Below are 25357 nucleotides of genomic sequence, written 5' to 3'. Positions count from 1 at the left end.
AATAGGTATGGGGCTAGGATGAGGCAAAAATCATTCATTTTAAGGCGGGAGATTTTGTTCAGTGTAGTCTGCAATTGTAATTGTTCCATACGTTGTACCTACGCTGAAATTTTAGCCGAATCAAACGAAGGTTGAAATGTGAATCACCACAATAAACCCGTCAAATAATTGACGCAATAAAAGGGAGCTAAAACTTTCAAAGAATAACACATTTACGAAATTCACGTATTTTACTTTATTATCACTTTGTTTAATTCAACTAACTCTAACTCTAGGTTGGATTAAATTCATACACAATGTTAAATTTATTTTCCTCAATTACGGTTATTCATAAGAAAGAACGACATTCGGTAAATTGAATTCTGAACAACTAAACGAAGAGAATTTTTCCGTTTTCATTCTCAAACCCTGCCACTGCAGGGGCAGCTAAAGCCCGGCTGCTACTAAAACTAAACTTTTCGACAATTTTCGCACCAAACGTGATTGAGGCGAAAAAAAAAACACGGAAACACGAGACAAATGAACATCATCACAGAACAACAAACGAATTAATCGAAAAAAAACTTGAAGTGCAAAATGTTTCCATCACTTTTCCACAATTTTGCGGCACTAGGGGCCGCTTGTTTTTTATACAATTAGCGTACATGTTTTTATTGCTTTCCTATTATATTGTGCATTTTCTGAGAATCATCTTCAATTGGGGATCGAAGGGCTATAGCAGCAATTCGTATGTCTCAACTATATGCAGGATCCGTTATCGATTATCATTCATTTGGTATTGATGAAACTGTACTCTATTAGTGTGAAATGGTAAATATAATATGCAGTGCTTGTTGTGGGGTTATTGGCGTTACTGGTTTCAGTTTTTTCGACCGAAAAGCCATTAACTTTTCCGCTATTCTTTTGGGGAAACTGTTTCCTGTGAGATATGTGAGTTTTGGGTGTGTCGACATGATAAATGCCACTCGAGGGGACAACTTTTGTTTCTGCAGTGCATAACTATTCCAAAGTGCATTCTAAACTGGTTCTGTAACGATCTAGTTTGGTTTCTGTAGTTATGTCGCGTATGTGTATTGTGTGCTTTGAATGTGAATATCATCCTAAGGTTTTGTCTACCAACTATCTACATTTAGTATGTAACAACTCTCGAAACAATGGTATTAGACACGCAGGTTCGTCCCTCTTATATTCGAAACGGAAAAATAATTTCCGATGGCCCTAAAGCTAAGCTACCTATACAAAAGTAAAGAGAAGAGAAACTAAGTTGGAAAACGAAGCGTTCTTCGGTTTTCCTAAGCGTGTAATGGTGTGGGTGTGTGATACTTGTGGGATGCTCTATGTATGTGTGTACTTTTGTCCCAGCAGATTATTGGAACACTCTCTTTAGTCAAACCCGTTCAAGTCTCAGCGATTTCGATATTGCTTGGCAGGTATGTTCCAGTTCCATTGGTTGCCCCCGCACTGGCTATTACACCCGGCCCGAACGCCAACGGGCAGAGAGAACTGTTGCTTTCGCTGTTGTTATCATTGCTAGCAATACTAATGCTTCCGGTGCTAAGCCTATGACTATTGCTCACGCTACTGCTACTGTCCAGAAGCTCAGACTCTGTTCGCTCCTCCAGGGCTCGGGTTGTCTTCAGGACTTCCTCCATCATTGCCTCGGAAGACTCTGTTGTGGCCATGCTGGAACTGCTGGCCACGGCATTCAAATCGGTAATGTCTTCATCGCAGTCAATTTTAGCTTCCCCAGCTGAGCTACTGACCGTGGCATCCAGTGGGAGCCGTTTGGCCGCTGTATCTGATTGGACATGGACTCCGCTACTGCTGCTTACTCCGCAATCCATCATCATCAGGGACGACGAGGACGAGGACGAAGGCGGTGAATCTGTGTGGAGAGGGAGTGTTGGGGCACTATTGGCTGTGTTGAGTCCAGCAACACCACCAGGATGGGATCCGCCCGTATTCGGTGTCAGGCTGCTGGGTAAGCTAAGCTGTCCGGATGCCAACTTAGTGACGAAGAACTTTGGCGTTATTCGACCGCTACTGGAAGCGTTATTGCTACCGTTTTCGAACGATGCTGTGGAAGAGTCCGGACTGGCGCAGATTGGAGACGGGGAAGGAGTCTGACAACTCGGTGATGAACCCCTGCAAAAATAAAATGCGCTCGATTGATTAAATTCAATTATTTTTAATGTTGATGTTTAATGTTAAGGTGAAGATGAATCGAAGCCAAAGTTCAAATTTTCAAGAGCACGGATCTGAAGAATCAAGCAACCATTTAAGCTGAAAACCTAATCGATTGATCACTAGCTGGTGGTGACCAATCGATTAGGTTTTCAGCTCAAACTAATGCTTGGTTCTCCAGATCCGTGCTCTTGAAAATATGAACTTTGGCTTCGATTCATCGTCACCTTAAGGCGAAGTAGGCCGTCATTGAAATTTGTACGCGTCGTTGATGGTTGTTGCTAATTCATCTCAAGATTTCGAATCAAAGAAAATCAGTTGGTTTGACACTGACACAGCTGAAAAAGTATCTGCATACATCATATATGTTGGTGCGTACAGTGATACTTTTTCAAGTCAATATAAACTATCAAGAATAAGTTTTATCACTTTGAAATTGCACACTGCAAGTGATCATTGCTGCCAAAACGAATACTTCGCCTTAGTTCCCTTATATATATTTTATATAAGGAAAAGAAGAAATACAGGGGATAGGCAAAATGATTGAGATAGGCAAAATTTTGCCCAAATTCAAATGCTTATAACTTTATGAAAAATGGATGAAATTGGATGCATCTGGAAGCAGTCGCAGGCAAATTTGGTCCCGTTTTAGGAACTTTCTTGGCCATGCATATTGGCCACTGGACACCGGAGATGTTCCGGATTTGCTGAGGTCATGTCCAAATGTCATTTTTTCTGTCGCTTCTATTTTTGTGCGGTGTAAAGTTCGATAGATGTTTGCAATTTTCCTAGAAACTAGAACTAATAGGAAGTTGAATGCCACCGGACGCATTAAGATTGATTGGAAATCTTCAGAAATATGACCATTTCCGTAAAACTGGTTCTTGAAAGCATGGTCAGTCATGTTTGTATTTCCAATCATGTTAATATTATACGGAGCTATATCCAAGCGGACACTAACCTTAAAAATGATGATTCCTGCAGCATATTCAGAACCATTAGATGCACAGACTACACTATAGAAGGTTCCAAGTACCCTAGGGGAAGTGGTCAATTAGGAACATATCCGGAACCATATCAATATGGGCATCAAACTTCATGATTTTTAAAGGTTATGCTTTCCGAAGCATTTCCAGCATCACCGGCTGCCATGACTTGTAGTCATAATGCTGTTTGTTTTCTTTAGACTCTTCGAAGAATTGTGAAATAAAATTTTCCGAGGCAGCTTAGCATAGCTTACCAGAAGAAACTAATCATTATCATACAGTAAAACTGCCAACATTATCATACGTACACTCCCGTGCATAAGTTTGGGTTCACCCCTTTAAAATCATACAAAAGTGTTCTGTCCATATCTCTGTGATTACACGTTCAGTTGAAACTCTTTAAGCCACATTCGAAAGGCAAAAAGTTATTCTTACTTCGAATGTATTTTTCCAAAAATATTCTTTGAACTTTGTATACTAAATTTTTGCTTAAAGTTGTGACATTTTTCGAAAAACACACTTAAAAATCATATCTAATTTCCTCAGCATTGGATCGACCAAAATTTTAAATCAAAGTGTCATTAGAATCGTAATCTTATATTCTTTGAAGAGACCCCACGAAATTTCGGCAGAAAAATCTGGAAAGTATTCAAAATCAATGAAACAGTCAGTCAAGTCATCGTGCAAAAGTTTGGGTTCACCCCTCAGTATAATGCAAATCGTGCAAAAGTTTGGGTTCACCTGAACTTACTTAAATCTGTGAAATCTCAAACCAATCATGTACGCGCCATTATTTGCGCTCAAAAAAGCTTCAAACTATTAAAATCGGTTGAAAAATGGCAGAGATATGGACAAAAATGATGTGCGTGTCGCTCAGGTGAACCCAAACTTTTGCACGATTTGCATTATACTGAGGGGTGAACCCAAACTTTTGCACGATGACTTGACTGACTGTTTCATTGATTTTGAATACTTTCCAGATTTTTCCGCCAAAATTTCGTGGGGTTTCTTCAAAGAATATAAGATTACGATTCTAATGACACTTTGATATAATATTTTGGTCGATCCAATACTGAGGAAATTAGATATGATTTTTCAGTGTGTTTTTTGAATAATGTCACAACTTTAAGTAAACATTTAGTAAACAAAGTTCAAAAAATGTTTTTGGAAAAATACATTCGAAGTAAGAATAACTCTTTGCCTTTCGAATGCGGCTTAGAGAGTTTCAATTGAACGTGCAATCACAGAGATATGGACAGAACACTTTTGTATGTTTTTTAGGGGGTGAACCCAAACTTTTGCACGGGAGTGTACTTAATAGACAGCACCTTATTACAAAAATGTAAATAATAGCTTAATTCAGTTCTATCAAATTAGGATGCTAATGTTGAATGACACAGAACACTTAGATATAAGAAATTAATAAAATGTTTGGAACGGTAGGTACTGAGGAAATGAAAAAATAAATAAATATCGATTTGTCTTACCTCTCCGATGTGAAGATTTTCTTCAGCGGTGGTGGAGAGCAGCAGTTACCGTAGTTATCGTCCAGATCGAACTTCCTCTTCACTGACGAGCTGAGTGGGCTGGGTCTGATCGGGCAGGGCGACATCGACCGCCGGGTGACAAACTTCCTCGTCGGCGACGGCGATGTGGTGGGATACTGTAACCCAAGACCACCACGGCTGGAATGGGAAATTAAACATATGAGTTAAGCTTTGATTCATTCCCCACGGTGTGTCTGCAACCGTTATTAACGAACAAATGTCCAAGCATTTGTTACCTACCATTAGAAAGATATAGTATTTGAGCATCTTCTCTGCAAATTGGAAAGTATTCCAACAAGTGGTATGAAGCCTTTTTTTTGTATGGTACTCAGTTGGAGCTGCCTGACAGCTTAACTTGTCAAGGCTGAACCCTCGGTCTAGCTTTTGCCAAGTTTCCCCTCTACCAGGACCAATACTCAGACGGACTAGGCAATGGCGCCCACATGAACACTGCTTTTTTATTAGTATTGTGACGTGGTAGTTTTTGAAAAGTACCCATATTCCCTTGCTTCTGAGAAAAGGAAACATTGTGAAAATCATCAGCTCCTTCAGAATTTGTTGGAAATAGTAGTGTAGTAGTGTCATTACTAATACTGTCTAGTCGAAATGGTTTTGAATAATTTGTCATTCAAGTGCTATTCTGATTACTCCTGTATTTTACGTAAGATTAGTGTCTTAAATGTCAATTGTCGTCAAGTCTTAACAAAATTATGCTGTTTAGTAAGAGTTCTAGTTAATTTCATTTTTTGTTGTTAAAAATATTTATTGGTTCATATATCCTTAAAGAAAAAGGTCGCTTTCCTTGTCTGTTCAACAATTTTTCGAAACTAGCAAGTGTACCCTAATGATCGATCTCAGCGTCTTATTTTTATAGTGAATATTGAAGAGTAAAGTTACCTTAGGCTTCTATTACAGTCTCCTACAAGATTCTCTTTTCGATGGCAAATGCAATGCTTCACCACGCCTACTTTCTACTTGTAAATTTTGCGAAAATGAAGCTGGAATTAGATTATTTATACCGCTGTTACAAAAGAGGTATTTCTTATTATGGCAATGTAAAAACCATATTAAATAAGATTGTCGCCACTTATTTCTACTCAGTGAATCTACTAGTCAGTTTCCTAAGAGTTCCTAAGTATTCCCTGCGTCGTATATGATAACGATGTATCTAGCTAGCTAATAGTAAGAGTGGCTACGGATCATTCTGGTTAGCAAAAGGCAAACTGAACGTCACCAATAGTATTAATGTTCACTTCGAATAGATTAATTATTTGAAATGGGCATCAATTCTATCAATGACGCAGAATGTCCGTTGGATCACATCCGAGATATTGTTGCGTCAATGCCATATGAATTATAACGCGGCTTTAAGCAAAAAATGCCAAAATGTGATACCACCACTACAGGTTACGCCTTTGGTTTCCATCATATGGGCTAATGGATTATGCCCTCCCATCGCGGCAAGGTCGCATAACCAAGGGGAGGGTGATATGAAGCATCTTCAGTATAAATGAAATAATTTCGTCGATAAAATCAGATATAACAGTGATTTGTATATTTACCATTATTTCCATGAAGTTCAATCCAGCGCTCATTTATATGCCTTTGTTACATTACTGGACATTTTTTACAATACAATAAAAATATATATATTAATGACATTCGACTTTTCTAAAGTTATGTGTCCGGTAGAAGACGAGATACCGGCGGTATCCGAATAAGAACAGGTATCATTCCAGGGAAAAGTATGACTAAAAGTGAGTGCATTGAATAACTCCCTCTCTCGTTACGTAACATATTTCGTAGATTGCGTACTGAAAATAAGGTTCAAAATCCTGTCCTATTTTTGTTTTGTCAGTAGCGATAGGGGTAGTACTGACACTTTTAATCTGCCCTAAGCTCCTTCCTAGCATTTGCTTTTATAAGCCTCTATTGCGTTCATCACACAGACGTTCCTAAGCAAAGTTGCTCAAATGGTAACTGTGTACCCTAGCAGCAATCAGCCCTTACCGTAGTTCTGCAGTCTAGTAGTTCAGACTACTATCAAACTATAAGGCTTGAAATGCTACTAGAGTGGTTAAAGTGAAGAACGAAATAGTTTTATTCAGTGAATCAAATTATCATCAAAACAGACGAAAAACAAACAACAAAGCAAGCTCGCTCACAACCGTTTGTCACAACTGTTGCGGATAAGGATACAATTAAAAGCAAAATTGTCATGACAATCATAGAGCGCAATATTGTTGCAACCTTTTCAACTCGCGATTAATCAGTTATTTTAAATACTAAACCAATTTTTTTATGAATGCTGTTCGATAATGTGTCAATGTTTACCAACACGGAGAATCTTCTCGAAAATTGCAATTCGAAGCCCAGAAAATCGCTGCGCACGTGGTGATCGTTCATTGTCATATTCTGTTCAAGTGATGATAAACTGATGTTGCGGAATGGAATTGTTGCAACAAGAATAAGAGCTGACAATGTCGTTGTTGCTGCGTGTTGGGTGACAATTGATTCACTGGTTTTATTGAAGGTCCTCATTCCCCATTTCATTTCATCACTCACTATCGACACTATCACGTATATCACCGATTATCACTCATCAACTTTCGTAATACACTTCAGATATACTTTCCATTATATCACAGCTACATATTTTCTCCAAAAATACATTACACCATTTTCGTAGAAATTCATTGTTATTACCTTTTACCATCCGTTATTATTACTAAGTAATTAAAAGATATTTAACTTAATTTTTTCATTATTTTTGTTGTTGTAGAGTCACTACTATTCAAACCACGATCAAGAAAGTTACAGTAAAAAAATCACTTCGATCCATTCTTCTGCACTCGCTGTCATTATATTATAGGGTGCCGGTACCAATAGTTGTAATGTACCAGTAGATTGGACTATGGAATAAAACGTACATTTTTCGATAAAAACGACATGTGTTATTTTTGGTGGATACCTCGCCTATAGTTTAGTCGATTTGCCGAATTTAAGCTTTTTATTGTATCAAAAAGTCATATAAATAATTAAGTTTACGCAAAAAATTTGCTCCCTTACACCAATAGTTGCCGTCGTGTTCCAGTAGGGGATCAACGGATGGAAGTAGTTTTTAAAATGGATGTATAAAAATGAAGAAAAGTCCCAGAGATGATCTTTATGCTTCATTCGAAAGATATTGGTTGCTGTTCCGAAGGAAAAATGTAAAACCTATGTAAAAAATTACCATTTTGTTTAAAATTCCTTTTATCATTCCCGAACGTCTACTACTGGAGCACTACCGCAACTACTGGAACACGTGTACCAATAGTGGCTCAAGCGATTTTATGTTAAAAAAATAGTTTTATCACTCTTTTTATATTTTTCCCATATACCATCAGTGCACCAGTATCCGCTCATGTTCCAGTAGCCCGCTCACGAGTTTTAAAAGTAAGGTAATTTGAGTAAATACGCAAAAGGTTGTCCACAGTATAATTCAATTTGTCGATTTCATATTTATTTTGTTTACACTTATCTTTTTTCGGTGTGAGCGGGCTACTGGTACATGAGCGGATACTGGTGCACTGATGGTAGTAGAGGTTGAAATCTTTCTGTTGACGCCACAAAATCTCTGTTAAGGCTCTTCGTTATTTTGTTATGATTTGTTATAGCTTAGGTAGTCCACTAATGGCACCGGTACCCTAAACACTTTTATCATACATGTGTGAAGAACTAGGCAATAGTGTTTATCTTCAGAGAAATGATTTCAAAATGTATTATGGCCGTTATTAAACTAGTAGGGTTCATATAATTATTATTGGTATATTTAACAAAACTATCACAATTACTTCCAATGCCTTTTTCAAATTCTCATCACCATACATTTTTTCAAACATCATTATTAGCACCCTCACAATCACTAGTTTTACAACGAAGAGTGTGACTCAGAGTTTCACCAAACACGCATTCTTATGTTGCATTATAAAACGATTGAACACACGTTGGCTTCGAAACTCAACCACCATTACTGATCAGTACAAATGGTTGTACAGCTCGTGTAAACGAACTGAACCATCAACAACCAGCACTGGTTTACAAGTAGGATGAGCCCTGGCGGTTCCTCCGTTCGAAGCGGAACTGATAATATGCCGAAACATATTAACAGATCCTCCGCCTGAATGCAGCAGTTTCATGATAAATCATGAACCGTTAGAGGTGTGCCAAAGTATTGGTAAGGTGATATGTTTCACAGACGGGTATTACTATGGTGCACCTTCTACTTTGGCACCGTCAAACCCTGTGTTCTTGACCAGGGTATTCTGTGAGGGATCCTTCGAGGTATTATTATACTGCCCATAAATGCATGTCAGTCCCATGTTTGCTGGATTTCCTATTCACATGGGACAGTTATGCGTTTATGGACAGTATAGGAATGTTTGGAAGTATTTCTGACGGAGTTCATGGAGGTATTATTGGAAGAATCTATGGAGATATTTCTGGAAAACCCCTTAAGGTATTCCTGTAGAACTTCTTGGAGGTATTCTTAGTGAAATGCCTTGAGATATTCCTGTGGAATACTCCCAAGTTTCTATTGTAATTGTAATTGTAATTGCTCAATCCACACCCTGGCAGACAATTATCCGCCCATCTAGACACGGGCTGGGTGAGGACCTACCAAGCCTCCCCCGTTAACATGTCCTATACCGTTTAGCACACCGGGATCTTCCACAAGCAGGCGCCGGAATTAAAGCGGTCCCACAAGCTTCAGATACATTAAATAGATTTAGTCCCTCTGGCACTAAACCGAATGGCGCCCTCCGCTTCACCACTAGTACTGCTTCCCCACACGCCAAGCACAATATCGAAAGTAGTGCGTTGTATAGCAAATACAGTACACCACCTCCGACACTATGCCAAATGTACAGGAAAAACAGCACCAGTAAGAAAGCGGAAGGCGCACCACTCGGTTCAGTGCCAGAAGGACTATAAGTATAACGAAGAAGAAACGAAAAGGTAGTAGAGTTGGTTCGGTTATTTGATTGCTGAAACGAAAAAAAAAAAAAAACAGAAAAAACAGAAACAAAGTGTTAACATTAAAACGGGGTTTTATAATTGATAAATGTATCGATAGTTTCTCATCTGTTACGTTTCCTTATCGTAGCGCTGTCGATTTTTCCATCTCCAGGGTGTTCGTCTCCGCTCGAGCAATGAGGACCATGATGAAATGAGAATATAAAAATGTGAGCATTAGTGTTGATCTAGTAATAGATTAATTTAAACTGCTTTTCATGTGCTAAGTAACTTGTAAACTCCTACTCAATTATGTTTTGTTGGCCTACACGTTTTATTTAGATACAATTTTTATTTAGAAAACTATTTGGATCCGAGATTTTAGGTGCAGATTGAGCATGTTTGATAAAACAAGCATCCTGTTTTCAGTTGAAGAATGTTCAAGAAGTTGATGATTCTGTTATTTATACTGGCTACATACAAGAATTCACTATTGATGTAATATATGGATATTGAAAGTTCCAACGCGCGATTATAATACTTCAGTTTTCGTGCTGTTGTATTGGTGTAAGTAGTGGGAAACCAATCAGTTTGGTGATTCTAACGGTAACAAATAGCAAGACGAAAGGAAAGTTGATAATCTATCATCATTATGATTTCAGTCCTAATTTCATGATCCGTTTAATAAATTCCGCGTATGATTCGGCAATTTTAACAATTTATACATGTGTATTCGAATAAAACAGACTACGGGCATTTATTACCTGTTGCAAGGTTCCTAAGTGATCAGATATTTATCATTTTCTACAGCCTAATTTAATAATACCTACATTGGGTTGTAACAAAAATTTGATCTTGGGATGTTGATTTGCCTCCTAATCATAGTTTCGACAATAGTCACATGCTTACTATCCCTTATGGCAGTGTTGTTGATTCTATTGTCTATCGCTCATCAGTTTCGCGCCACCCGGCAGGGACTTGGTCCTATGTACCCAATACTCTGCTGTGTCTTAACTTCACGCAATACATTCTGTAGATGTGTGATACAGTTTGCGGAATATTATGATTTATCACTTCGTTCAGATGGAAAATTCTGTTATGGTACCATATTCACATATCAGATAACTCCCACCTGGAACGATGTAATACATCGGAGACATGTAGATTCAGATGTATGTAGACGATCTATGCCTAGTTCGGCTCTGATCGACAGGCAATCAGTGTATTCAGTTTTTCAACTAGCTTGAAGCGATGAACGTATCAAGACAAGCTCTCCACTATATCTGCTAGCAATCACCGGTCGTCGATAGACATTTCGGTTCTTTTCTGCTAAAGAAAGACCCGATTGTATGCCAAAGACTATGGCTCATGCTTTTCAATACAGCTGGAAAAACAAGAACTACACCCAGCACCAAATAGTACGTAACTATGAGGCGGACCGGAAGGTTTGATAAGCAATCCCCACCAAGTTTCTATTGCTAGAAAAATCTATGGAAGAATTTCTGCAGGAATCCTTGGAACAATCACTGAAAGAGAAATCCTCGGAGAATTTCCTTATAAATCTCCAAATAAATGCCTTAAAGAATTCCAAGAGGAATTCTCATAGTGATTGATGATGATGTAGGAAAACTAAATGTTAATTTTGGGAATTCTAGCGGGTATTCTTGGAGGAATCCTTGAAGGTTTTCCTTTAAGAATCTTTGGAGTAAATCTCATGTTCCTAGAAAAACTCCTAAAATGTGTCTGGTTTAATCCCTGGAAGTATTCCTGGATGAAACCTAGAGGAATCGTTAGAGGCATTTTTTATGGTATACGAGCTGATATTCTTTAAGGTATTCACGAAGGAATCTCTGTTGGTATTCGTCGATAAATTTTTGATGGCATTCTTGGAGATTTTCTTTGAGGTATTCCTGGAGGGAAGTATTATTTGAGGAATCTCTGGAGATATTACTGGGGGCATCCATGGAAGTTGGTGGCGTTGATTGAGAAATCCTGGGAGGTATTCCTGATTTTTTAATTTTTAAAGATATATCACGCAACTTCGCTTATTTGAATGAGACAAGGCGCAAATCATGGGGGCTTTAATTTTTTTTCGAACCCACCTCATCGTGTTTTTTATCATTTTGGCTGTATTGTTTAGATTTTGCATTTCGTTTTACGATGTTCCATTCGTTTTACTTCATTCAATGATCTGAATACTGTGTGACCCATTTTCAGTTTTTTAAATGTGCAGTTTTGTGGGGTGCAAATTAAGATGTGTTCGTTTAAAAGCAAAAGGGGTACCAGGTACATGAAAAAATTCCCTGACGAATTCCTGTATGATTATTTTGAAAATTCCATGAAAAAAAAATTAAATAAAGCTCTAGTAGAATTCCAGAATAAACCCTGAATTATTCAACTAAAATATTTGTTGGGCTGGCGACCCCAAACGTTCAAAGTAACTGGAGAAGTATTGCAACAATGGTGTGGCGCTACGCTGTAGCCATCAAGGTACAAGGTAGATATCGGTCAAGCTATATTCAATGTATTTGCCATATAATTGAACAAAAAGTCGTGTATTAAATTATGACAGAATTTTCATTATAAATTTCTTAAAAAAAAACAAGCCATTTTGTAGAGAATCCACAATTGTCTACGCATTATTCACCTGAATTCAAACACTAATCTTCTAACAAATCCTTTCATTTCGTCAAACTTTGATGAGGAGATCAAAATAATGTTTGTCAAATTAATAACGAAAATCTTTGAAGTATTAATGTCGTACTATTTTAGTTAGTAAAGCTAATAAGGATTGTCGTTTTTCAACATCATTGCCCAGAAATAGTGACCAAGTCACTAAAATGTGACCAGCCATGTAATGTAAACTTAATGATTCCTTGATTAGTATGCAAATTGATAGTGATGCAATGTTGGAGAATATTGTAAAGCATGTGAATATCTCTGCTAAAGAGTGGCAAACTTGACAAGCGCAAAAATTCACGCAAATGAAGGTAGTTAGATATACGCCCTTCTTCTTTTCGAATTACGTCCTCACTGGGACAGAGCCTGTATCTAATCAGTGTTCAATGAGCACTTCCACAGTTATTAACTGAGAGCTTTCTTTAGCAAAGTTGCCATTTTTGTGTGGCACTGGCAGGTACGATGATACTCTATGCCCTGGGAAGTCAAGGAAATTTTCATTACGAAAAGATCCAGGACCGACCGGGAATCAAACCAAGACACCTTCAGCATGGTTTTCCTTTGTAGCCGGGGACTTTAACTACTCGGCTAACGAAGGCCCCTTAAATTTAAGGATAAGTTACTACATCTTTCGAATGGTGGGTTTTAATTTCTTGGACATTTTTTCTTCAATAACGGTTTCAGACACAACGTCATACCGTTACCTATTTTCCTTACCTGGTGGGCGAAGGACTAGAGCAGTAGCTGGTTCCAATCGAGGGCAGCGCGACATGCAGCGGATTGCCTAGGTCGTCATTGTTTTTGGCACCGGACGAGAAGGACCAATTCTCCGTGACCAGCGTCAGGTCTTCGTAGCTCTGGGACATCTGCATGGCCGAGTGGACTTCCCGTTCATGGTTGACTTCCCGGCTATTGCTCAGGTCGGCGCATTCCTCCTGCCGCAGCTGGGATATCCGGGGCGTTAGGCGGGGCCCCGGGGTGCAACTGCCGGACCGGCTGGGACTAGAACTGCCATTGGACATTACCGCCAACGGGCTAAAACTGGCCGAGAATCGACGCGTACGGGTGAATATATTAGAAAAGGAAGTTGGAGGAGGATCCCTGCAAAAGAATCCCGTGTGAACTGAAAATGTAACTGAAAGAAGCGAAAAGCAGAGGCTTACCTGTGTATGATTGAACCGGTGGTATGAAGATTGGAAGCGCTGGAAGACGACATCGACTGAAGATGATTCGGAGATTGATGTTGGTGCTGTAGGAACAAAGTATTGTTATTGGTGCTGTTGTTGCCATTGTTAATGGGATTAGTCTGGCGCAGTGTGGACGTCTGTTGTCCTGAACCCGCAACGGAATTGTCCTGTTGTGATTGTCCTTCATCCATTGGCACTACGGGATGATTTACGCCAACAACTGCCGAGGGCAGTAAATTGTTTATCTGTGGGGCGCTGGAACATCTTTTCAGCGAATTTGGCGAATCCACGTCCATCTCGACGAATTTCTCAATTTTTCTTCCAATTCAACCCAATGTAAAAGTTCCAAGCCAAGTCAGTGCTTTTTATACACTTCCACCAATTATTATCCTTTCTAATCTTCTTCCAGTGGGTGGTCGTCACTTTTCGGGGCTGAGCCCTAATTAATAAGTACTTTTTCAAACAGTAATTTCAGCCCTCAACTCTCGCCCACGACAACCAAATTCGGTGTCAAATTGTCACCGCACATTTTCTGCACACTTTGGCAACAATTTCCACCCTAAAAACCCGCTTAAATTTCAATTTTCTTCACCTAAACACACCTAAAATCCGAACCTCGAATCAAACATGGAGAACTTTTTCACTCTCGAGATATTCTTCTGTGCTCACTCGAAAAGAGGGGAGCAAAAATTTTCAAATGTCGAACACGAACTGTCAGATTTGAAAACTGCATCCGCAGACATCAGACTTCTTCGATCGAAAACAAACAAAACCATCGCGCACTAGCTGATCAAAACAAAAACGGTTCCATTTTCATGCCGAAAAATGCATCCGATTAACTTCCCGTCACAATAAACATTCTGCGATACACGAAATGAAGCGCGCACCACGGAACGGTTAGTTTTCCCTCTGATGGGTTTTCCACTTTTCCACCTCAGAGCGGACCGAAACGAACTTCCGACCAGAGTCCAGGAAGGATTTTGACAACAACACTTTCCACCCAGAGGGATGACATCATAGTTTTTCAATATGGTATTTGACAGGTCTTGTTGTGCCTTCTTATCGGGAGCATAAATTTATACTCCAGTTGCAATTCTCACGCACACTCATATATTTGTTGAATGTTTACCTTCCGTATGAGTGAAAATGGGACAAAATGCGCCAAACAAGACAAAAACTGCGCAGAGCTGGTATGTGAGAATGTGCATTGCAAGTCTTCGGTTTTCTTATAAGTGGTTTTATCCGCGTTAGCAATGGCATTTAGCCATCGATCCCTTGCATCGGTATGTGTTGGAAACTTATGATGCGAAATGTTATCATCGTGATAATTGTTCTTCTGATTATGAAAATCGACACCGCAAGAAGGAAAACACACTTCATTGTGCTTTTCACGATAATAGAAACGAAACTTACTCTGGAATGAAAATAATAACGAACATATATTGTAGATTTTGTGTGCCTAGGTTCATTTTCCCACATTCACACCAGCTGCATTTCTTATAGCGTAATAGCATTGGTGAGCACTGCTTGCGTTCGATAAGAGGCAACCGAGGCAACAAAATATGGCCATCATGCCGGCCCCCTGTTTCCACCCTTTCCACGGCCCGTGTGTTTGTTGCAGGGGGCCGGCATGATGGCCATATTTTGTTGCCTCTTATCGAACGCAAGCAGTGCTCACCAATGCTATTACGCTATAAGAAATGCAGCTGGTGTGAATGTGGGAAAATGAACCTAGGCACACAAAATCTACAATATATGTTCGTTATTATTTTCATTCCAGAGTAAGTTTCGTTTCTATTATCGTGAAAAGCACAATGAAGTGTGTTTTCCTTCTTGCGGTGTCGATTTTCATAATCAGAAGAACAATTATCACGATGATAACATTTCGCATCATAAGTTTCCAACACATACCGATGCAAGGGATCGATGGCTAAATGCCATTGCTAACGCGGATAAAACCACTTATAAGAAAACCGAAGACTTGCAATGCACATTCTCACATACCAGCTCTGCGCAGTTTTTGTCTTGTTTGGCGCATTTTGTCCCATTTTCACTCATACGGAAGGTAAACATTCAACAAATATATGAGTGTGCGTGAGAATTGCAACTGGAGTATAAATTTATGCTCCCGATAAGAAGGCACAACAAGACCTGTCAAATACCATATTGAAAAACTATGATGTCATCCCTCTGGTTTGTTGACATTCGCGCGAGAGGTTGTTCGAAAATCACACGCGCACTTGGCATACACCAGGGTCAAACTGAGGAAAGCAGTCAGCCAGCACGTCAAACGCATTAGGGTGAGCGGTTTATAATATAATCGATTTGTAATGTCGTTTTTCTTTATTTGCACCGTTCCCCCATCGGTGTCCCGCATAAAAAACTACCATTCTCTAAACTAGACAAACATTTCCATGAACGTAATGCAAATGGTTACCTATTTCAATTATGGTCCTCATGCATTCTCACGTTTACGGTAAAACCACACTCAGACGTCAAGTACGCCTGTTACATTATCGATTATAGTTTACAAATATTCTGATAAGGTATCCAAACAGGTTGAAATGTATCCACCATATAACACTATTTTCAAACTACATCATCTGTGGTTTACTGCTGAGCAGCTGCTTTGAATCCCCTGGCGTTTTGTCGCAACGTTTTTTATTCAATTTGTTGAACTCCAGAAAAGTATTTATAGCCAATTAACTGTTCTAAACATAATCTAGGATAGTGTACCGCCTAATATAATCGCAGTTTTGGTAAGTTCAATATGAAAGTGCTTAAAATCAAACACTAATTTTCTCCCCCACAACTTTTTTCACAGCCAAAACAAATATCAACACCCGACAGTTTCGGATGCAAAAAATCGGAAAATCCCGGCACCATCCATGGCACCATCGGAAACCCTGTTGTTCAATAGCGTTGCTAGTAATGACCAACAGCATCGGCTGCAGCAACAGGAGTGGAGAGCGATTACACGGGGTAATTGATGGTAATACTACGCAATCTGCAATCTGCAATCTGAAGCAGTATCAGTAGCAGATTCGGCAGAGAATATTCAATCCGCCGATGCGATTCCAGAAAAGACCGCAAGAACGGATATGTGTCTCAGCATAAGTTTAATGTCCCAGATATGTTTTCAATAAATATTTGAAGTTCAAGCCATTTATTACGTTGTAATTTTTTGAATAAATCAAGAAAAAACCCAATGTAAATATGTGTACCATATCAACAAATGTTTCTTGTTATTGTAGAATTATACTCCAACTATAGTTTCAACTCACCGAATGTGTGATTTTCAACCTTACTAGATATGTTCCTGTTGCTGTTCTCATTCAAAATTTATATGAGAAATGTCGAGTTTTGAAACGGTAAACATTCTTAACGACCCGTTGTTCATATGGTCGGATCTTGAAAAACATTACCCATAACAGTCGAAACATTACCCAGTAGTGGTTGGCTTATGGTCGAATGTACCATTCTTGATATGGTTGAAAGTGAACCATAAACCATATTCAGTACGGTTTCGTTGTGGTTTCGGTTTATGCGGGGTAGCAACAGTAAAAGCACTCAAACCGTTCTTTTATTCCGCAGGTAGGGTAACGTATATAACTTGGACATGCATATAATTTGAACAGGCTAGTCGTTCTATGCTCATTCCCAATGAAATGGGGAGGAATATATGCACGGGAAATCATGTATTGCATTATTAATACACTATGCTACTTATTAATGATGATTTTTTCAACAATAATATTTGAATCGGCTTCAAAATTACCAAAATTGTAAATTGTACCTACAGCCCTATGCGATTGAAACCGTAGCAAAACTACATTGACAATGGTTTATGTTCCATTTGAAACCATATTTAGAATGGTTGTGTCGACCATAATCGTACCATTATGGGTAAAGTTTTGACCATATTGACTAAGGGTTTGTTCACAAATTTCATAACGCTAAAAATGACCATTTTCGACACCCACTCACCCCCTCGTAACGCTTTTTGTATGAATATTTTACAAATTTTGTATGGGCCGTAACAGCACTAAGACACCCACCCACCCCCTTCAGCGTCATGAAATTTGTGAATGGGCCCTAATGTTTTAAGAGAGTCGACCATACGAACAACGGGTTGTTAATAATGTTTACCGTTTCAAAACTGCCGTTTTCCCATATAATATCTGCAAGAGCACCTTATCAGTACCACAGTCCGTATTCTCTGGAATTATGCATTGAATTATTGGTACAAATGTTGTGGTACTGTTGAACAGTTGTTGGTATGATTCATTTTCAATTGGGTTGTTTAGTGAAGAAAAATTCACAGTTTCTTGTAATTTGATCGAAAGAGCACATTTGTCTAAGTATAACACGATTTTATTGCACTTCAATATCTTAATGTTGATACTATAAATTATTAAAAAAGATTTCAATTCGTCGACTCAATGACATTTCAATTTCCATAATGACAGTTCGTCCCGAAGTAAAATTTACCGAGGGGTGATTCAAAAGTGATTTCCATACGTATTTCAAACGAGTTTTAAAAATAGTTCTAGGTCACGAAAAATTGTGATATTTTGGATTCTAGTTCAATTTTTAACTTAGATTCAGAATATGTAAAAAAAACTGGATACTCCTAAACAAGCCAATTGTAGAAATTCTTTGAAAAAAAAACATGAAAAATTTAAACAGAAGTCTAGATACATGCGAAGTTTATTTTATTATTATACCTCATTTAATTTGATACATAATTACGTACAAATATATAAACTTTGCTCATTCAGTTATATGAAAAATCTGGGAATGTGCAGATGCGATCGTGTTGCCTCTTCTTTTTTTTTCCAATATGATGCGAACCAAGCGAATTTCAGCTCAAATTATTTCTTGGCATGATCGAAGAAAATCTCAGGATACAGCGGCACATAATGCACTTTACTGGAAACATGAATGTACACTCCAAACCTACGGCAGAAGTTCTAGAACATCTGTGAAACCTACGAATGCAAGAGGATGTACATTTCAAGCACATATTGTCTGTCTCAAGATAAATCCAATTATGGCGACTATCTGCCCATGTCTCCAAATATGAGCGCAGCGGTCACAGATCATACAGAACTTTCAACTTCGAAGCACAGCACATGAACTAGACAGCAAGTACACTCATCGTATTCAGTGACTCCTGATATCTATCACTAATACATAGATGTACCGCTATCATTTTGCGTAAACCACGTGCTTACAATTTAAGCTAAGTATGCTGTTCCGCTCAAGAAAAGTAAAAATTTCTGCTCAAGAAATAGTCAAGAAATTTCCTACAGTGATCTCCATTTGAAATGACAATTCTTTTCAACTGCGTACTGCGATCAAAGAAAAATGCTGTTCTTGAGCATTTCTTGCAAGAAATTTCCCACGCATCGAGATAGGCGATTACTTTTCTGTTGAAGTGCATACTTCGCTTTAGACGGGAAAGTTTTTCCATTCATTTGACCTTGCGGGTGTCAGTTCGCTGTAACGGCTGCGGGCGTACGACATAAGATGATCAATATTGATCATCTTATGTTTTTTTAGAGTCCGGCGCAAATGTAAAAAAAAGCATGAGATTTAACAGTCAAAAGACCATAAAGAGTAAAACTTAATATTTCGAATGCGCATGATTTGATTACACCAATGTGGAACACGCTCAGAGGCGCGTCCACGTTCAAAACCATGGGTAGGACAAACGTTAGCAAATATTTTGTGAACTGTGAAACGAAGAAAAAAAAACAAACAACAACAAAAAAATGCTGAAAAAAGCTTGAAGTAGATTTTCTCAAAACTAGGTTTGTCCCTGACTCATTTGCTTCATACTCCCTCATTTTTATACCAGTCGTTACTACAAGACTAAGAAAGCTTTTTCAGGGTGTCTATAAATTTTAAAAATGGAAATTATTCGGTTTTTTTTTCAGGTTGAATACAAACACAGAACAGAACCAACGACATGAGAATTGGATTCCTCGTTTAAACGGACATTTCTCTAAGATAATTTCAGAGATTTTTTTTGAATTCATATTGACTTTACGACAAGTATGACTTGCTCGTTTTACTGTAGTTTTCTTTCACATATTATTCCGCAAATCTCTTCAGGGTTTTGTTTAGTGATTTTTCAAGAACTTTCTGAGTAATTATTCATAGTATTTCGTTTTAGATACCTTTAAAAAATCATTTTGGAATTTTGCTTTGGATAGCCACAGAAATTACTACGGAGATTTCGCCAGGAATCCACCCAAAGATCATTTCAGACATTTCCAAGGAAATTCCTGGTGCACTATAAATTTGTTCTTTGATTTTCCTGGGTTTTACTGCAACATTCCCGTACCTACAGAATTTAAAATTCCTTCAGTAATTCTTCCAAATTTGTTACGGTGTCTTCAAAAAATTGTTACAGTTATTGATCCAAGGATGTCTTCAGCTAAATATCAAGAAAATTTTTCAGAGTTTTTTGGAGAGAATTTTGAAAAAAATCCTGAGAAACTGTCAATAAAATATTTTTATTGAAAACAACAACTTTTAAATTTTGATATTGAAGAAATTTCATGGAGACAATTGGACAGAATCCCTTTAGAAAGTTATTATTATTATTAGCTTTATTAGGGAGATTTTCAGCCCGTGGCTGGTTCATCTCCACTTTAGAAAGTTATCTAAGAATTATCGGAGCACTAACTGTAATAATTACTGTAGTATTACTTAGTGTGAAAGCTTGAAAGTTTTGAAAAATTTCCAGATTTGGAAACTTTATTTGATTTTTTAAAGAAATGTTTGAACCGCAGTAATATTTTTTTAATAAAATGCTGCATAAAAACCCAGAGAAATTTCTGGAGGAACTTAATGTCGAATCCCAGATGGAATTTATCGAGGAATTCTACGGAAAGTTTAGAACCGAATAATGAGCAGGAATTTTTGAGCCATTTCTGAGAGTTATCGTGGGCGAATTTCTAAAATAATCCTTTAAAAAATGCCTAGAATAAAGGAAGAAATCGACTTAGTTTTTTTTTATTTCAAAATATTTTTTTCTAATATGGAATAAACCTTTGTGAACAACTGGAGAAAACGGTGAAAGAAGCAGTGGAAAAGCATCTGGAAGATTTTTTTCAGAGTAATATATTTGAAAATTACTGGAGGTAGTAGCGTTGGAGTGCTCTGGTTTGCAAAAAAAATGCGTTAAGTGAAGTGGGGGTCATGCACAAATTATGTTACTAGGCATGAGAAAACTATGAAAAACCTTATCGTGTCATCCATACTCCGTAAAAATAAGTGCGATCTTTATCGAGTTTGTATGTACATTGAACAGGTGATACATAGTTTCTGCTGATCTTTGTTGAAACATGGGTAGGACAATTCTTTGACTGTTTTTGTGCGTAGTACCACCTGTCCTACCCACTTCCCGCGCCTCTGAACACGCTCTTAACTTTTTAGGTGGAAATTAGAGGATCGTAAAAATCTATATAGTTTTTCAATCAAAAGCATTTTGTTGAATCCTAAGTTTATACAACGTCGTAGTTTAACGATGTACAGAAAATCGATACGATTTCTTCATTATTTAGAAAGAATATATCATAAAAATATCAACTTCATGTAATGAACAGACCTTATAACGCTAACATCATAAACGATAAACTAAATACCTACACTCCAAAAATTTTTCATGTTCGAATCATTACAATAAACATATAGCTTTTTTCCATAATGATTTTCATATAACTCTTATTTAGAATTCATACAGATAGAGTTCATTACGAAAATCATATAACATTCAAACAAACAGTCTATAGACTATATATGGCTATAAAAATCCAATCTAAGCTGGTGTCATATACAAAATCATATAACTTTCGTGTGAAACTAAAATAAATTGTAATTGATTCTTTGATAACAATGAATGAGTTATCAATTGGCATTTGCTATATTTGATTATCCAAAATAAAATTTCATAAATAATAAAATCGTTCAAGTAAATTTAAAATTGTTTATTTTGCATTTCTTCAATACAAAGGAGCGAAATTCATAAAATATATTTACTTGATTTGAGAGAGACCTACTTCGCCATTCTTTAATCATTACATTATCCGGGTGTTCGCACATATTGAAGATATTCATCTACGTCTGTTTCAACAATTCAGAGGGAATTTTGTTGCAGCATAGTTGGTGAACAATTTCTGAAATGATGAAAAATCTCCCTGAATTTAATGTCCAAAACTAACTAACTAATAAAATAACTTACTTCGATAACGTCAGGCAGAACATCGAAGGTTCATAGTTGCATGGAATTTTAAGCAAATCTCTTCAACGACCAAGACAAAGGCTCATGAAGGGAGGTTCCATATTCTGAAATATATTAAGAAAATAGCAGTATAATCGAAAATAACTGATTTCTACAGCTTACCTTTGATAAGATCTTTGAAAAATTTCCAACAATTCGTCTAGAAACCGAAATTAACGAGCAAATTGTGCAGTGGACACGCCATCTTGTAGCTAAATGAAAACTGATGTTTTTCACATTACACAATCAGATACCATGTATATGATTTTGTAATGACAGAACGGATAATGGTGTCCAATAAGTTTTATGTAGAATTCAAATTGCTTCCATATTGTTATTATTTAAACTCAATTGGGTCTTCATATAGTCATCATTGGACATTAATAAAACCTATCAAATCTGAATTCCGAAGCAGGTATATGATTTTTCAGATAAGGATAATCGGATTAATTGGCTCAGTGTACATCGAAAAATGATACAAGTACCAAAAATCGACTGATTAAATACGGTAACAACAATATGGAATAGATTTCACTGAAATAAGGTATAGCAGGCTTTTAGTTCCCTATCATCTTTTATTATGCATTAAAGGCTAGCAACAACCTGATTTAAAAACTCACTATTGTTCGAATTGTTTTATACAATGTAGTTTTGCGTCATGTAAAACCCTCATATAATAACCCAAGTTACACATCTTTACACATCTGAGCAGTCATCACGGCTAGCGGTTCCAACTCCTTCGCTGACATCAAATCGAATTCTTGGATAAAGTAGTAAAAATGCTTGTAGCACGTGTTTACGTGAGCTTCCTACAAAAGAGCAAAGCAAATATTAACAGCTCCACTTACGATCGAGAAACACTCAACACCCGCCAAACCACTTACCGCTCCAATACTGACGATTCGATCGAAGTGGTGGATATAGACATGCACGAAAACGCGAAACAGTCTAGCCAGAATCTTCTTGCAAAGCGTCGGGAAGGATTTGGGAAATGGCACATCGGTCGACACGGGGAAGAGCGCTTCATTGTTGATTTGATTCTCGACCCAGTCCATCAGCAGTTCAACGTACCGGGGAGCAGGAAGTTGCGTTGGCTTCTTGAATATCTCCCCATCGGCCCACAAATACTCATATTTGGACCCACCGCTCATCGTTGGGCAGGTCGTTTCGTTACAGTATTCGGATATGGTGCCGTATATGAGATTGATTCGATTGAAAAAATCCACTACGTGCACGGCTAGCCAATCGTTCATGTTTTCTCCTGGAGGCAGTTTAACCACTTCTCTCAAATTTATTCCGGACTGCAGACTAGCATGGGCTTGCTTGTGTAGTGAATAGCGAATAGTTCCTTGGGTAAACTTCTTCTTGGGGCGAAAGGTCTACGGAGAAAATGTGATAAGGGAACATTAAGTTGCGGAAGAGTTACCACTTACCTTCTCGCGCTGGAAGAACTCCAGGAACCCGTTCAGCGCCATGATCTTTGGAATTTTCCTTTGGGAACAGGCGATTTTCCTGAAGTGTTCGACCTCCTCTGCGTCATACATGTAGCTCATCCTTATTTGGTTCCCATTTTGCTCCTTCCACAAGCGGAGATGAGCACTGCGTTGCACTGGCGACGCTTATATGGCAGCTATCAAGTTGGTATTTTCTTTGCTGGAATTAAAACCTTATCCCTTTAGCGATAGTTCTTAAGGTGGATTACGTTTTCAAACCACTTCGATTGTTTCGCGCTCGCGTGAAACCCTATTAGTGAGCGGATTCACCTAATTTCAAAGATAAACAAAATGTAAGAATTTTGCACTATCAGGCCAAAAAGGGAACTAGTCTGGCTAGAATGAGCAGATGAAAACGAACATAAGAGAGGGAAATCGAGAATGTCAGGCGCAATCAAGAATTGAAAACCCAGTGAAAATACATCGGCGATATAAACTGGCTTTCAGGTTAACTTGTGTGCAAGATTTTGTATTGTATCCAAGCACTCTTCTGATGACTATAATATAAATATCCAGGCAATGGACATGCCCTAGCGATTTGCAGTAGACAGGATGTCCCGGGCCCGATCTATCTGACAAGCCTATCGAGCCCTCTGTCACCATAGAAGATGGTGTCTCCATCATGTCGATAGCCTGTAAATATCTGACTATAAAATTCGGTCGCTGATCTATATGAGCCTCTGTACGTGCCATAAATTCTTTTGTTCTTTTGACTTTTACTGTGCGCCGTGTGTTGGTGCTGTCTCGCTCATTCGCACGGGCAACTTGAAAACAGGGCGCACAGTAAAAGTCAAACGTTTTATAGCATGCATAGGCTCATTGGTTCGGATAAGGAATCTACTACGAAAGCGTTTTTTGACGTTAACTACGTCTTACGGCAATATACTGGGTGTTAATTGAAAATCTAAAATGTTTCGACCGTCACGAAATTATGTTAGAGTTTGAACTAAAGGAAGGCTGCAACTATGACAATCGACTAAAATTTAAATGTAGAAAATCACTTGGCGTAGTTAACGTCATGCGATAGTGTCTTGTACACAACACCCTCTGATTTTTTTATCCTTCTGGAAGAAATTTCTCCAATAAATGAGCGATAAACGATTCATTATGAACAGAAAATTAGCCTCAAACTAATAATTAGCTTTCAGCTCATCGGTTTATACAATAAAGTGATTTGGAACAGTTGATAAAACTCCGCACTATACTGTTCATAAGTAAAATAAGTACTTACTCATCTTTTTGGACGAAATCGATGATTATTCATTCGGTTCTCTTTATATGGCTCAACGGCGCCCTTGATTAAGGTCAATTCGCTAGTGGGCATCACGAGATCGGGTATCCATTAACCACTGCCTTTAAAAATAGCACAGCGAATGTTTGCATAATAGGGGAGCTTACGTATTCTCGGCAGCTTAAGCCGATGCCGTGCTTCTTTTGTAATTTTCTCGGTCATCAGCAGACAAATTCCGTGTTTATTCCGTGTTCTATTTACATTTACGCGTTGCACAATCCTCTATCGATTCACACCGACAGACTTGTCAAAATGCTTTTGGAAACGTTTTTACAACGCTGCAAACATCCCTTGTCAGAGTGACTATTGTCGGCAGCCTCAATCTCTTCGGCAACTTTCCCATAACAACTGCTGGTGAATCTATTCGGCAGCTCCAAATCAGTTGCATTTTGAGGCGTGCTCATTTGAATTGATGACATCTCCGGCGATATTGTTTGTTTAGTCTCGGTAATCTCGCTAGCGGGAAGCGAGCAGAACAAAGAATCATCTGAATGTTTCCACTGATGTGTTTTGATAGAAAAATACTGTATATTTTGGCGTTTGAAATTTGGTTGCCGATAACAGTCGAATGGTGCCGAAGCCGTAAGTCTCCCTACAGAATTTTATTTTTTGCAGCCTCTATGTTTTCCTGTAGATATAAAAGCACGCGTTGTTTATTTGTAAATTCATAAGTCTATTTGAAATAAGTCTTTTTTTCAT

The 25357-nt window shown here is 38.1% G+C and overlaps 2 protein-coding genes across 6 annotated transcripts; both read right to left on the bottom strand.

Annotated features, from left to right (window-relative positions):
- Positions 1 to 217: 217 nt before the first annotated feature.
- LOC5569034 (uncharacterized protein DDB_G0271670) lies at positions 218 to 14778 on the bottom strand. 4 transcript variants are annotated; one of them, XM_021846167.1, is made up of 5 exons: positions 14174 to 14769; positions 13558 to 13643; positions 13112 to 13495; positions 4658 to 4855; positions 218 to 2145 (listed from the first exon to the last, which is right to left on the bottom strand). In XM_021846167.1, exons 2-5 carry the CDS (start codon positions 13608 to 13610, stop codon positions 1398 to 1400), a joined length of 1383 nt encoding a protein of 460 aa, XP_021701859.1. In that variant the 5' UTR covers positions 13611 to 13643; positions 14174 to 14769; the 3' UTR covers positions 218 to 1397. The 4 variants fall into 4 exon arrangements, with proteins under 4 accessions (XP_021701859.1, XP_021701858.1, XP_021701857.1 ...); XM_021846166.1 differs by having other exon boundaries at positions 14184 to 14769; XM_021846165.1 differs by having other exon boundaries at positions 13112 to 13435; positions 13558 to 14778.
- A 7651-nt stretch (positions 14779 to 22429) lies between these two features.
- On the bottom strand, positions 22430 to 24703 carry LOC5569035 (MOB kinase activator-like 3). Of its 2 annotated transcripts, none has more exons than XM_021846163.1 (4): positions 24599 to 24703; positions 23308 to 23527; positions 22759 to 23253; positions 22430 to 22683 (listed from the first exon to the last, which is right to left on the bottom strand). In XM_021846163.1, the coding sequence occupies exons 2-4, from the start codon at positions 23425 to 23427 to the stop codon at positions 22561 to 22563; spliced, it is 738 nt and encodes a 245-aa protein (XP_021701855.1). In that variant the 5' UTR covers positions 23428 to 23527; positions 24599 to 24703; the 3' UTR covers positions 22430 to 22560. The 2 variants fall into 2 exon arrangements, with proteins under 2 accessions (XP_021701855.1, XP_021701854.1); XM_021846162.1 differs by lacking the exon at positions 24599 to 24703 and adding an exon at positions 23587 to 23730.
- Positions 24704 to 25357: the final 654 nt, after the last annotated feature.

This window comes from Aedes aegypti, chromosome 2 (assembly GCF_002204515.2).
Source record: "Aedes aegypti strain LVP_AGWG chromosome 2, AaegL5.0 Primary Assembly, whole genome shotgun sequence".
Lineage (NCBI taxonomy): Eukaryota > Metazoa > Arthropoda > Insecta > Diptera > Culicidae > Aedes > Aedes aegypti.
Note: the sequence above shows the minus strand (reverse complement) of the source record. Positions and strands in the feature narration are given on the sequence as shown.